Below are 15,000 nucleotides of genomic sequence, written 5' to 3' on the forward strand. Positions count from 1 at the left end.
CAAAGATTAACACCGATCAATATCCTTTCGTTTTTTATTGAATCGAAAAGTATAAAAACGAGTAGAGTCAATATCAATGCGATTATCGTTATGCTACTGCTAACTAAAGAAACCGTTTCCAGTACCGTATCCGGTTCGTAATGATGTAAACTCATAAGCAAACCGATCGTCGATAAATGATTACAAATACATTCCGTATGTTCTTGCGAAGTCGATGAAACTTTACATCCGTGATTCATCCAATCGGATTCTTTGCTGAAAATTTAACAGCAGACGATGATTGGAATTTTTTTTTTTTCAAAATAAAATAATTATACTCACTTGAAATAATAACAATCCGTTGAACCGAATATTCCAGAAGGTTGTTCGTTTTTATGTAATTTTCTTTTTATTATTTTCGTTTTCGGATGTCTCGTTTTAATTGTGTGTTTGAATGTTAAACTAATTGAAACATTTGGTAAAATAATAATTTCTCCATTTTCTGTTGTCGCTATTGTAAAACTAACGGCAGGTGCATTCATTTTCAATTCGTTTTTATTATCATTTCTGTCGGCGACAAACAAACAAACAAACAAACAAAATCTTAAATAACAATTATTAATAATAATAATAATGAAAAGTAGTAGTAGTTGTAGGTATTACCGTATGGGAAACATGAGGCTGCTAAGAGAATAATTCATTATCAAACCCATGGCGGCAAAATTCGTACCGTTCTTATTATCCTCGACCTCATTAATTATTAATTTCCAATTTTTTTTCGCATTATCATCATTATCATTATCACTTATAGGAAATTTACTACCCGTTAATGACGTATTGTAATAAACGAAATAATCGAAACCGTCTTCGTCGTAATCTGCTAAAATTTTATCGAAACTTTTACGTTCGTTATCGAATCCTGATTTGAACGTTAAATATGCGAATGTTGCATTTTGTGTTGTTTTTAATATTTTATTCGCGTATTCGGTCCTGCTCGAAGCCTGCAAAACAGAAGAAAATTCTCAAAAGTTTTTTCTATTTAACGGGGGGGGGGGGCAAAAAAAGAAAAATGAACAAGCAAACCATAAACGTCGACCATATTTTTGGTTTTCCAGCGAGATTTTTTAATATTTTTGAATAATCGATTAAAAAATCATTAAACAATGTTTTGTTTTGTTTGTTTTGTTTTTTAAACAAATCAACGCAAGCCGTTGTTAAATTAATCACGTGATAAAATCCAATAGTTAAATCTTCGATCTCCGTGTGATTTTTCATCATTTCCATAATCACTTTGTAGTGCGTGCCATTTTTTATCTAAAATTATAAAATAAGTTTACGACGTCATAAACAATATCAGGTACGAACAGGTTTTTTTTTTTATATTTACCTTATCTGAAACTTTATCCATCCAATCGGCTTGACATTTCGAACAATCGGGGAATAGAGTTTCGAATTTTCCAAATACGTTACAACTCCAATGACAAGTACCTTTTAATTTTTTCGGGCAAATTTTTTGTCCGAGAGATCCTCCGGGAATTTTCCACAACCTACCGTGATTGTCTTTTTTCTCACACGGTTTTCCACCTTTGTTACAATTATTATAATCCGGATTACCTTTGAATTTTAATTCCGGCGTACAATACCATTCGGCGATGGCATTTTTAAAAATTGATCCTTTCGGACATGTGACTCTTTTTTGTGCCAATCTAGATGGGCAAGATGTCCAAACGTTTAAGTATGAATCTGCGGCTTTGCAAATTTTATCAGTTTCGCAACATACGGTTTTCGGGGAACCGATGAATGTTTTATTATGATGACAGTACCAATAGGAATACCCGCTTAATTTGTTCGGACAAAAACTCGTGGCGTGTCTTCCGGCAGGTGCCGAATATTTAATCCGATTTAAAACATATTCGCATGCCGTTTGTCCTCTGCATATCGGATATTCTTGTAAAAAAAGACCGTCCGAACCGCAACTCCATATGCAGTCGGTATCGTCCTCGTATTGTTTGTTTATTATTTCTTGCGGGCAACCGAACCAAATTTCGCCATTTTCATCGACGGCGCAACAATATTTCGTTATTTTCGTCGAACTGTAGCATTTGCTACCGTTATAATATTTCAAACATTTTTTAAGAAGGTCAGAATTTATGTTTCTTGGATTGTAACGTCTTTTACACATTACGTACCATTCTTTTGTTTTATTGGTCGATATCATTTCTGATAAGTTTATCAATTGCCAATTGTAATTCGCTGTAAATTCATCAATATTTGAAAAAAATAAATATAATATAGATAATAATAATAATTTACCATCACTCACTCGTATTGATGGCGTATAACATGACGTCATTAGTTTTAATATCCGTATTATCGACTAAATTGATTACTTTTTGATCGACTTTCATGTTCCAATCTTGCCATTGTCCAGGTTTGTTTTTTTCTTTTACACCGGATGTTAAAACGATCGTGTGACTTTCGACCGACACTGGAAAAAGAATTTAAATAATTTTTTGGAGTAACAATGATAATAATAATAAATTAATAAATTAAAATTACACACTCACGACTTTTTAAATAATTTATGACAAATTTATTTTCAAGTTCATCTTCGACTGCGAGTCCGAGTGCATCCGGATGTTCGAGTTGACAACTTTTCGTGGAATTAGCCAACATTTGTGCGAGTAAAAATTCGTTTAACGGTTTTCCATTGTGAAAATTTTCACCTATCACTTAAATAAAGTAAAACAAAAACAAAAGGAAATAAAAGAACGGGTTCATTCGATCAGTCATTCAGTCATTCATTCGTTTAAAAATATTTACCTGGAAGGGAATAAACGTGGAATTTTAAAAAAAAACAAAAATCTTTAAAAAATTTCTCGTTAGTTTTACAAGAGTCGTTGTAAGAATAATTTAAATCTTTTAAATCTTGACGTGGTTTTTCCCTTTTTGATATATAACGCCGTCGTTCCGCCCTAGAAAATTTTTTTCTTCTAGAATTTTCCAAATTGTAAGTACGAAAAATTGACGACGTTCCTAATCCTTTGATATATAATTCCACTATTTCGGATTTATTATTATAATCATTATTATTATTATTGATAAAAGAAGAATTTGATGAATGGATGCGAGGGTAACCGATCTCCGAATAATAAAAATCATTATCAAAAGATTTTCTTTTATTATTATTATTATTATTATTATTATTATTATTATTATTATTATTATTATTATTATTTTTATATAAAATTTGAAAATTTTCTAACTCCGCGCCGCCAGACGATGAAAAATTTAATTTTATGACGTCATCATCATCGTAACGGAAGTGGAAAAATTTATCAAAACAATTTTTATCGAAATCTTTCACGTTACCGCAAAAGTTGATGATTACACCGTAATTATTATTATTAATAATACCGCATAAATAATTACGATCGTTTTGTAAATTTTCCCTTCTAGAACATTCCATCGAATCGTAATAAAAAAATAAATATCGATTATCGTGACGTAATCCCGACCAATATCGATCGTTTTGATAAATAAAAAAATTTAATAATTGACATTTTCCTTTTGAAATTTCTTTTTTTTCATTAAATATTTTTATTAAATTATCATATAACTTTTCCGAACAGGATTTATAACAAATAACGAACGTGAAAAAAAACGAATTGATTAATAATAATAATAATAATAATAAAACGAACGGAAAATTCATCGCGTTACAATTTTTAACTCCGGAAAAACCAAAAAAAAACAAAATGGATGATTTTATGTTCACTACGACAAATGTTGTCACACGAGTGAAAATTAATAACCGTTTGGAAAAATTTGTGTGGAAAAGGGGAGGGTTGGGGAAAGAGAGAGAAAGGAAAATTGAAAATTTATTAAATACTTGACCTTTAATCCCTCTCTCTCTCTCTTCCCTTTAAATATCATAACTTTTTTCTTCTCCTTCTTTTCTCTATTTTTTTCGAACGGGATTTTCCAACTGATTTTCTCCTTCACGAAACTTCCCCCCTCCCCGTTAGTATTAATTAATTTATAATTTTTTATCAATCGACTGATAAAAATTTTCCTGATATGATAACTCACTTAAGGGTGGAAAAATTAATTTAATAACGAACGGATAAGATAATCGGAAAAATGGATTCGTCGAATCAAGTATACAAAAAAAAAAATTTTTTTTTAAATCGATGTCGGTTACGTTTTTTGGATAAAATCTTTGTTTTCCAGGATGATGATGATGATGATGGTAGTCGGTACTCGAATGGGTACCAACTCAAAACAACCACCAACTCCGCCATTTTTTTACCGAAACAAAATAAAAAAGCTGGAAAATGTTTTCTATCAATTCATCTTATTCTAAAAACGTTCTTCTTTTTTCCTTTTCCCATTTTCCTCGATTTTTTTCTCTAGATTTTCTCTCGGAAAATCTGGAATTTCAAATCAAACTTTATCAAATTTTAAAAGAAAATTTAAAAAAAAAAAAAAGTAAATCATTCGAATAATTTTTCTTTCATTTTTTTTTTCAAAAATCAAAACAATATTTTCATCTTCTTACAAACAAAATTTTTTTCTTTCGCCTCATTTTTCCAGCATTATTTTATTTATTAAATTATTAATTAACTTATCATTAACAAAAATTATTTATTTATTAAAAAAAAAATTTTTTTGTATAAAATGTTCGATTTAATTTTTTTTTAAAAAAAATTAAATTATTTATTAAAATGTGAGCATCAAAATTTAAATTATTAAAAACAAATTAATTATTTATACGACCGTTATTTATTATTTATGTACTCTTCTTATTTTTGTGATAAATTTATTAAAAACTTTTATTTATTTATTTATTAATAACCGGAGAAAAAAGAATGGAAAAATGGCGGCGAATCGGTAGTATGGAAATGAAAAACAAACGAAATTCATCTCCTAAGGGTGTCTGTCCACGAGGATTCTGAGAATTTAACGGTAAAGGGGGGGTTGACATCCCATCCGGGGGTTTTCTTCAAATGTCAAACAAACAAACGAATTTAAAAAAAAAATGGTGGAGGAAAAGTGATGACGTAATTACAAAATTTAAAAAAAAAAACGATTCGAATAACCGCAAAACATACCGTATTATTAATTAAATCGCACGAGAGGAAAATTTTTTTATTGATATGCGCGACATCTAACGATTAATAAAAAAAATTACAATAGTTAAAGCAAAACAGTTTTTTTCTTATTTATTGGGGGGAAAAATCGAAACGAGCATGTTCAATACGATAACGATTAAATATTCGTATCGAACAGTCGCAGTCGAAAACGGTCGAAGGAAAAATTTTAACAATAAAAAAAAAAAAAAAAAAAAAAAAACAGGGAGTCACACACGATTCGAATAAAATCAAATTCGACGAAAAAAAAAACGGGAAAATTTTGCAGGAACGTCGGGGAAAAAAAAAAAAAACCGTAATTGAATATAAACAAAATGGCGGAAAGTTAATGGGTGTGTGTTTATTTTCTACGAAAACAAAATATATATTTATGTTAAAAATGTTTTTAAATTTTAAATTTTTTTAAATAAAATAATAATAATAATAATTAATATTATTATTATTATTATTATTAAATCATCATTAAATAAATAAATTAATTAATTAAATTTAAATTGTTAAAAATTTTTCGTTGTTTTTTTTTAAATTTTTGAATTTTTTTTTTTAAGTTTCGATCGTGTAAAAAAAAAAAATATAAATATTATTATTATCATTATTATTATTATTATTAGTATTATTATTGTTATTTATCCGGTTTTTTTTAAGGGTGTGTGTGTGTGAATTATCCGGGGGTGCGCCGCAATTTTTTTTTTTTAGAAAATTTCTTGAAAATTTTTCTCGTTTTATTAATTTCGTTTTGTTATTATTATTATTGTTGTTTATTAAAGTAAATTTATGTAAATATTATTATTATTATTATTAGCAAAAAGTGACGTCGTTTTTATTACGTAAAAAAAATAAATAAATAAATAAATTATTATTATAATCGTTATCGTTTTATTTATTTATTTTTTGTTAACGAGGATGATGCGTTTATCGATGCGGGGATTACGATTATTATTATTATTATGATGATGATGATGACGATGTCGATGATGATGATGATGATGATGATAGGAACGATATTTTAAAGGGTAAATATTATCATTATTATTATTATTATTATTATTAATTTGCATGTGTTCGTGAGTGCGTGAAATTTTTCAGTGCCTCATAGATTTTTTATTTTGGGTGAGCCGTCATGTTTTCCTTTACAATAATCGAAAACATGTTTTTAATGTTTATAATTATTATTATGTTTTTTTTCTTCCTATGTTTACCTTATGTCAGGAGGTGTGGGGGGAGGGTGCGGGGATTCGTTCTTTCTAAAAATAAAAAAAATTTAAACCGATTTTGTACTTTAAATTTTTGTTTTCTCTCATTCATTTTATCGAATTATTGACGTCGTCTTATTTCTCTCTCTCTCTCTTTCTCTATCTCTCTCTCTCTCTCTCACTTTTTTTCACGGGTCAAAGTTAACGTTTTGCTTTTTTTTTTGAAAACTTTAATAATAATAATAATAATAATAACGGCTTAAATTTTTTTTTTAATGATTCATCCGGGTTACGAAATAATTTTTAATTTTTTTCTTTTTTTTCTAATTTTTTTTTTATTATTGATTTATTATTATTATTATTATTATTATTATTATTATTATTATTATTATTATTATTATTATTATTATTATTATTATTAATTATCATCATCATTAACAAAATTTAATAATAATAATAATAAAATATTCGGGCGTTAACCCAGTTTTTTAACGTTTCGGTTAAAATTAAAAAAAAAATTAGTTTCCGGTTAAATAAATAAAAATAATTATTTCTAATATTATAATTAATTAATTAATAATAATAATAAAAGTTATTATAAAACTTATGTAAGTCGAAATTAATTTTATTATTATTATTATTATTATAACGTTATTATTATTATTATTTTTTTTTTTTTACGGTTTGATTAAGATTTTAAATCGTTGATGTTGAGGTAAAAGTAAATTCAACTTAACAGTATAAAACTTTCGAGAGGGTTTTCTGGAAAATTTAGGTCGACGATCTTACAAAAATTTGCATTAACGTGTTAATATTATCCATAAAAAAAAATCATTATTATTATTATTATTATTATTATTATTATTATTATTTACTGGAATTTCAAAATTTTTTTTCCGTAAAAAAAACCAGAACGAAGGGAAAAAAATTCAAAGGAGGGAGCAAAAAATGTAAAAATGTAAAAAGGTGAAGGTTGAAATCGTGTGCGTTTTTTGCAGGGGGACGGGGAGAGTGGAAGAAGGGAGGGGTACGTGCGTAAAATAGTGTAGGGTTGGGAGGGGAAAGGGAATGAAGGTAAAGGGGAAAAAGTAAAAAAATTTGAACTTATTATATAAATGTCACGAATAAAAAAAAAAAAAAAAAATTTTTTTAATTCGATCACGTCAAGTCAAAAACTTCAGGAAATTAATTTTAAAATATTAATAATAATTATTATTATTATTATCGATAATAAATTTTATTAAAATTTTAAAAAGGCAACGTATTATGTGCATTAATAATAATAATAATGATAATAACGATAATAATAATTAAATTTTTTTTGTTAAAACTATAAAAAAAAAAAATTTTCTTTTTTTCGTGCTTTTAAAATTAATCGAAAGCTCCGAAATTTGATGACGTCAAAAAAATTATTAATTATTTCCTATACGCATAAATTTCTATTTAATTATTATTATTATTAGTATCATTATTATTATTATTATTATTTTGAGGCACTTTCGTATATTTTCGTATAGAAAATAAAAACAAACAATTAATTCGTAACTAGTAATAAATAATTATTACGCGTGCGTGAGTATTGATAACAAGGCGAACGTCCTTTGAATTTTCCAGAAAACGAAAAAAAAAAAAAACGTCTGGAATTTTCTCGAAATCGACAAAAAAAAAAAAAAACGCGGAATATATGCGAGCGACGAAGGATGGGGAAAGGTAGGGTGAGAGGGAAATAAATAAATAAAAATAATTCGGCGGGTGAGACAGTTTCGAGGACGCGTGTGTGTGTGTGCGTGTAAAATACGCGGTGACGTATGCGGTGACGTACGCGGATGCGGCGGCGGTGACACAACGGACAACAACAACGCAGCGGTCACGCAATTTAAAAAATAAAAAAAATTTAATCGCGGCGGAAAAAGGTTATTAAACCGCCATAAGATTGTCTTCCGTAAGAACGTCTAATTTGATAATTGCGTTTTCAATTGGATTATTGTCTTTTCTCAGGAGCGTCGCTTCCAGCGGTGACGTCAAATGATTCACAGATGCTGGAAGTTCGGTCCATCCTAAAAATTTATTCCTTCCTAACATTCTGTGACTGTACACCTACGAATAATATATACATACATATATATAACAACGATAATGATGATCATTTCGTCGTTTTTTACAATATAAGACCCATCGCCCCCCGTCACAAACACGACAGCATGATAATAATAATAATTATTTTGCTGTCGTCCTCCTTTTTATTGATTTATTGATTTCGTTTAATAGTATTCGCAACAATAAATTTATTGTCTCTTCAATCAATCAATCAAACAATTATTTATCATTTTGGAATCGGATTTTTATTACGTTATGATTTTTCATTTTCTAATTTCCACGTCACGTCACACGTCACACGTCACGTCACGTTTCGTTTCGTCTGTAACCACGCGTTCGTTATTAATCGTGTGCCACGTTACCTTACCTTAATTATTATCGGACGATTCGGATTCTTCCTGTAAAAAATAAAAATGTCGTTCCATTCGATTTCTTTGTGACTTTTCGACATTTGACTTTTGACTTTATCCCTTTCGCATTTTATAGTGCAAAAAACGTTTTTACCGGATGATCCCAAACCCGCGGCTCCTTTTAATGTTATCACAGTTATCCATAGTACCGGACTAGATATGCAGAAAAAATTTTGTCTCGTCTTTGGCGTATCGCGATTAACTTCCCTGTAATAGAAAAAAAATTTTTTATTTTTATTTGTTTCGATAGATCGATCGATCGATCGAACGAACGAACGCAAACAAAAAAAAATTTATAACCGTAATTAAAATCAATTGATGGAAACCGAACGGTTCAATTTAAAAAAAAAAAAAAAAAATCTGACAGAAGTTTAAGTGTTAACAGACTTCAATCGTAAATAAAAAAAAAAAAAAAAAAACGAAAATAAAATTGATTTCGCACGAGCCCTTGAGCTAGAGAGAGACAGAGATGATATCATAGAGCAAGAGAGAGAGAAAATAAATGATGAAAATAAAAAACAATTTTTCCAATCAGAATCTCCCCAAAAAAAAATTTTTTTTTTAAAACCGGTTTATTGATTTTTATTTTTATTTTATCATCATCATCATCACTGATAACGATTCACGCACGTGTATGATAACAGATAACGATCGTAAACAAAATAAAAAAGTTCATATGAATTAAATATTTCATCTATCGCCTTATTGACTAAAGGTAAAAACGAACGCGTTAAAATCGAACGTTTTAAAGTCACTTAAGAGTTTTACAAAAAATAAAAATTCTCCAGAGACCGGATGGACAAACTTTCTATGACAATAATCTACGAAACATTTCCAAAAATTTTTAATTGAATTTTGTTTCACCGGCGTCAAAGCAAAAAAAACAAAAAGTAGGTCGAACGAAAAAGGAACGGATAAACGTTCAGAAACAAACAAACAAACAAACAGGCACCTTACCGGAGTTTTAAATTTCCCTGAGAAAACATTCGTATTAAAAAATTTCCCTCGGCTCCAGGTTTGTATGTTGTAGGAACTAATAAATATTTTCCAGCTGGAAAAAATCCCCTGTAATATAATTCTCTTTTTCTTTGGTGATCCATAGACACGAGTGGTTGACAAAATGGTAATATTTTATGAAGTCTGTACTTCCGGTTCGTTTCGACTCTCAATATAGAGAAACCGATGAGTAGAGTCCTGTGACGCGGTCTCACGACTTCCGTTTCGTTTATCGGAGTCGAGGGTTCGACTCCGTCCCATTGTAAAACCTGAACCGTCACTTCATCCTCTTCGCTCTCGATTTCGAACAAATATTGCGGATTCCTTAGAAAAGTTTCGGAATCCACGTTTCCACCTCCGGATCGATCGGATAAACTTCCCTTGTGACCTATCGTCCAGGAACCTTTGACCCAGGATTCTCGCCACTCACGTCCTCTCGCAAATAAATTATTATTGAATAATCTAATAATCGATATTTCTTCTAAATTCGATATGAAATCTTCGAAAGGCATCCTGGAAATTGGAAAATTATTTATTTAACGAGGAAAATAAAAAAAAATTTTTGATCGGGGGAAGGGAGAATCGTTCACGTTGTGATTAATAATTTTCACACCAGAATTCGCCACCGTAATCCGTGTAAAGACCCAATTTTTCCCTGTAGGATTCTTTCATTTTTGCCCAATTTGGATTCTTCGACATGAGTTTGGTCAATTTCGATGTCGAATACGCGTAAACGTCGTCTTCTGCATTCGACGTTATGCTTTTAGTAGGACTATTTTCTCCAGATTTCATTATTCCAGTATCTCTTAATCTTATCACAGATATTTTTTCTCTTCCTCTGCAAAAAAAAATTTTTTATTTGCCTTTATTATTATCATTAGTATTTATTTATTGTTGCGCGTTTTCGATTGCTTTGACTTTTTTTTGTGGAATTCATCGAACCGTAAATTTAAAAAAAACTTTTGTTTGTCTGATTTCACGCCATTTTCCTCCTTCCCATTCGTTTTCGAGAGGAAAACGGAAATGATAACAAGGTCGAACAGGTACACGAACGTTGTAAAATATCAAAAATGTCTTTTAAGAAACCCCCTCTTATCCAAATTTTAAAAAAATTCGACAACGAACGTTTTTCCGGATAAAAAAAAATTTTTTGCAGTCGAAAAAAAACGATAATAATAATAATAAATAAATAAACGAAATGTAAACATACTTAAACAAATTACGAATTTTTAAATCTCCCAAATGTATTTTTTTAACGGCCGTCACGTGATAGGCTTGACCACGTACGAGGCCAACTTCGGTACGTTGCCCTAATTCTTCCGGAGAAGAGGCCTGAAATCATATCATTATCATTATCATTATTATTACGAATTTAAACTATTTTATTAAAATAAATAATAATAATAATAATAATAAAAATAATAATAATTTTAATATTCAAATGCATAAAAGTTTTGAAAAATTTAAAAAAAAAAAAAAAAATTGCAATTTAATTTTAAAAAAGACGAATTAATTAATTTTTTTTTTGTTTAAATTGATCAATCACCGAATGATTGACTGACTATTTTCAATTTTGTTTTTTTTTTTTATAATAAAATCATTTAATAATAATAATTATCGAATCCGTTCGGCGGGATTAATTTGTGAAATAAACGAACGGCTGACCAAAAAGAGAAAATTAAAAAAAATTTTTTCAACGATCCCTTTTTTTTCTAAAACGGGAGAACGTTTAGTTCGATTCCTCATCGAATCCTTTTTATTATTTTTTTATTTTTACATTCTCCTGCCACGATAATTTTTTTATTAAACAGTTCGTTCAAATTCGTTCGACAAAATAAAAAAAAAAAGGACGAAAAGAATTGTTCACCGATGCGAAACGATTTCCTTTTTTTTTTTAAAAAAAAAATTTCAACTTTTTCACTTTTACCTCCCCATTTTTTTTAGTTACGCTTTTTCTTTTCGTTAATTGATCACCTAATCAATCAATCAATCAATCATTTGACGTATTTAAAAAAAAAATTTTTTTTTATTTCTTTTATTTAAATAAAACAAAACACACGCCAAATTTTTTTTATTATTTTTTTAACCTCTTAATCCTATAACGGTATTTTTTAAAATTTTGCGCCACGATCAAAACCGGAAACGTATCATTTCACGTATGAATGATAATGAGTGTCAGTCGAAAACGATAATTAAATCAAATAACTTTTTTTTTCGTCCTTTTTTTTATAATAATTATTATTATGAATTCCGGAAAAGGATTCGTACGAACGACGACGATCGCGTGTCTGTTTTACCCCGTCTGCCTTCTTCGGTTGTCTCCAACAAACGTTTTCGTCATTTTCAAAAAATCACGTCGAAGGAAATTATCGGGGGGAGGGGAAGGAAAAAAAAAGAAAAAAAAAATTATCACCCTTCTCTCACCGCCCCCTTCTTTAAAAAAAAAAAAAAAAAAAAAAAAAAAAAAACCGGTTGGACTATTTTTTAAAACATTTAAATTATCATTTAAATTCCGTATGATAACGTTGACGACTTACTGGACAAAAACAAACAAACAAACAAACAATAACGGTTAATCGTCGTAGTATTATCGTAGTCGTAGTTTTAGTTCCAGGTATAATAAAATTCGCGTCGAAAAAGTTTCGGTTTCGCCTTTAAAAAAAAAAAAAAATTAAAAGGAAGTGCGTGCGTGTGTGCATGTGCGTGTGCATGTGCAAGTGCGTGCCGCTCGCGATTGTTTGCGTGTTGAAAAAATGACTGAAAAAAAAAAAATTTTATTTTTGATTCGCGTATCTAATTATTAGATTTCGAGTGAAAACAACAACAACAACAACAACAACTCGTCGGAAAAAGATTCAAGATTCATTTAATCAAATCATTTCATTCCGAGTCGTTACGCACCACGTGATCATGATCGCGATGATGATGATGATTGTGGTTATGTAAAAAAAAAAAAAATAATAATAATAATAGTGAATTTATTCATTTCGAGGGTCTAGACGTGGTTTATTTTTATTTCTTTTACAAAAAAAAAACCTCTTTCGCTTCGATAATAATAATAATAATAATAATAATAATAATAATAATAATAATAATAATAATAATTGTCAGTAATTTTTATTTGAGCTTTTTATATACGTCATCGAAATTATTCAGTTCCGGTGACGTAATTTTTTTTTTTTTTAATTTTTCTTTATTTGTTTTTTTTTTGTTTGTTTGTTTTAGGAGAAGGAGGAGGAGGAGGAGGACAAATCACGACAATTTCGAATAAGAAAAAATAAAAAATAAAAAATAAAAAAGGAAAGCAACCAACGCGCGCGTACCATGAGCAAAAGTAAAAAAAAAAGTTAAACGAATTTTTTTTTTTTTTTAAATAATAAATTTTAATAACCGGAAGTTCAATCAATGTTTGTTAGGATCTTAATGAAATAAAAAATAAATTTATATATAAAAATATAAAATGGAAGGTAAAATGGATAATAAAAATGGTAAGAGAATAAGCATCGATCGTTACAGTCCGATGTTGACAAACAATCAAAAAATTTGGTTGCTTTATCTTTTACCCACCGCGTTTTGTTGTCTCGTTTACATATCCGATATTGCAACGGATATTGCATTGGTCGAAAGACATTTTGCCGAAGAAAGATGGTTTTCCGGTGTGCTCACAATAACGCTCATATATACACCACCGTTTGTCTATTTTATATTGACGCTCATCAATCCGAACAAATGGCCGGAACCGAATAAAAACACAACGAAAAAAGTTTATTGGATATTCAAACAAGTTTTGCTCCTCGTTTTTTTTCCCATACACGCCATGAGAAGGTGAGTAATGCAAAAAGAGGATGTGTTTGTTTGTTGGTGACGCGCTCCTCCTTTTGGACGCCTCTACAACAACAAAAACCTTATTTGGTTTTCCTCCATGAATAAATTTTTTTTTACTCTTTTTAGATTTGCTGGAAAATTGTTTTGGAGTACGGAAGCATTACTTTCGACTGACGTTGAAAAAGAAGAAGCTTTGACAGAAGCTTCAAAACCCTCACCGGCAGAATTATATCTTTTGCTCCAAGCTTTTTTTCAAGCTGCTCCTCAAGCTTTATTTCAAACTTATATTTTGGCTTCTCATAAAATTCCACACGAAAGAACAGGTTCGTGACACGTTCGAATTTATTACATGTACATTTTCCTCCATTTCGAATTGTTTTTCACAATTTTCGTATTTTTTTTTTTAGGTGTTATACAATTTTTAGGAATCATGACGTCGATAGCATCCGTGGCGATAGCAGCTTGCTTATACATGAGATTTGAAAGTCAACGATTGGCCGGAAGAAAAACTCCGTGGTCATTAAAAAATGAAGAATCGGAAAAATCCGGATTAAAATCCAAAATTTCTTTAATGACGACCATCGAAAGTCAAATAACCGCCGATACGATTGCTGATAATTCGCCGACGGTGGAAGAAACGGAAGAAAAAATAAAACCGGAATCTCCAAAACAACCGCAATTGCCAAAAGGAGTTCCACAATCGGCAATTCTTTCATTGCCACCCCTACCACCACAAATCCGTGCGAGACTCATAAAAGCAAGCGGAGATGAATTACCCGAAGATTTACAAAAAGATTACGACGACAATTTAGACGGTGAACCACTCAACATAAGGACGAGCATTTATGGTTTCGAAGCTAAATCACCACTCAAAGAACGGCAATCACTGGAGGAACAACCGTTCGATTCGGAGCAACCAAATTCGTTATCACCCGCTAAATCATTGCCGGACGTACCACCTCCACCTCTACCTTATCCGTTGGACATTCCAAACGACGATGAAATATCCGAAAAATACAATAACGATTCTGATGACAAACCGGAAGACCAATCCCTCATGGACCAATCGAATTTAATAGAAAGTAAAATTGTTACTGCGAGCCCGTCTGCCGAACAATCGCCGACAATAGAAAAACCAATCGAAGAACATTTATCGCGAGAGCCATTAATAGACGACATGTCGACTCCCGAACACGTCAAGGGTGGTAACACATCCGTTAAAAATTTTCAACCTATACCATTACCCACGAGAAAATGGAAAATCCAAGGTTTGGTTGAAGATGATTTCTTGGGAAAGCTCATCGGTTTCATTTGGTGGTTTCTTTACATAACAGCTCGCGTGCTGTC

At 30.0% G+C, this 15,000-nt stretch overlaps 4 protein-coding genes across 4 annotated transcripts in view; 1 reads left to right on the forward strand and 3 right to left on the reverse strand.

Annotated features, from left to right (window-relative positions):
• Phum_PHUM363110 (G-protein coupled receptor, putative) overlaps nucleotides 1-521 on the reverse strand; it is a gene marked incomplete at both ends in the record, with an annotated part of 1,580 nt that extends 1,059 nt beyond the window's left edge. The window contains 2 exons of the mRNA XM_002428053.1: nucleotides 12-255; nucleotides 322-521. Coding sequence (XP_002428098.1) covers nucleotides 12-255; nucleotides 322-521 — 444 coding nt within the window. The remainder of the gene's footprint in view (nucleotides 1-11; nucleotides 256-321) is intronic.
• A 117-nt stretch (nucleotides 522-638) lies between these two features.
• On the reverse strand, nucleotides 639-2,655 carry Phum_PHUM363220 (uncharacterized protein; the record flags this gene model as incomplete). The annotated part of the gene is made up of 5 exons (XM_002428054.1): nucleotides 639-980; nucleotides 1,063-1,293; nucleotides 1,367-2,232; nucleotides 2,303-2,467; nucleotides 2,547-2,655. 5 exons carry the CDS (start codon nucleotides 2,653-2,655, stop codon nucleotides 639-641), a joined length of 1,713 nt encoding a protein of 570 aa, XP_002428099.1.
• A 5,587-nt stretch (nucleotides 2,656-8,242) lies between these two features.
• Nucleotides 8,243-15,000, reverse strand: part of Phum_PHUM363230 (Calpain-5, putative) — a gene marked incomplete at both ends in the record, with an annotated part of 11,064 nt that continues 4,306 nt past the window's right edge. Inside the window, 7 exons of the mRNA XM_002428056.1 lie at nucleotides 8,243-8,422; nucleotides 8,790-9,039; nucleotides 9,790-10,341; nucleotides 10,442-10,518; nucleotides 10,564-10,571; nucleotides 10,602-10,660; nucleotides 11,039-11,160. Coding sequence (XP_002428101.1) covers nucleotides 8,243-8,422; nucleotides 8,790-9,039; nucleotides 9,790-10,341; nucleotides 10,442-10,518; nucleotides 10,564-10,571; nucleotides 10,602-10,660; nucleotides 11,039-11,160 — 1,248 coding nt within the window. The remainder of the gene's footprint in view (nucleotides 8,423-8,789; nucleotides 9,040-9,789; nucleotides 10,342-10,441; nucleotides 10,519-10,563; nucleotides 10,572-10,601; nucleotides 10,661-11,038; nucleotides 11,161-15,000) is intronic.
• The window catches only part of Phum_PHUM363240 (uncharacterized protein), a gene marked incomplete at both ends in the record, with an annotated part of 2,109 nt that continues 397 nt past the window's right edge, over nucleotides 13,289-15,000 (forward strand). The window contains 3 exons of the mRNA XM_002428055.1: nucleotides 13,289-13,653; nucleotides 13,780-13,976; nucleotides 14,061-15,000. The exon at nucleotides 14,061-15,000 is cut by the window's right edge and continues 397 nt beyond it. Coding sequence (XP_002428100.1) covers nucleotides 13,289-13,653; nucleotides 13,780-13,976; nucleotides 14,061-15,000 — 1,502 coding nt within the window. The remainder of the gene's footprint in view (nucleotides 13,654-13,779; nucleotides 13,977-14,060) is intronic.

Source organism: Pediculus humanus, genomic scaffold (assembly GCF_000006295.1).
Source record: "Pediculus humanus corporis 1103172107781 genomic scaffold, whole genome shotgun sequence".
NCBI lineage: Eukaryota > Metazoa > Arthropoda > Insecta > Psocodea > Pediculidae > Pediculus > Pediculus humanus.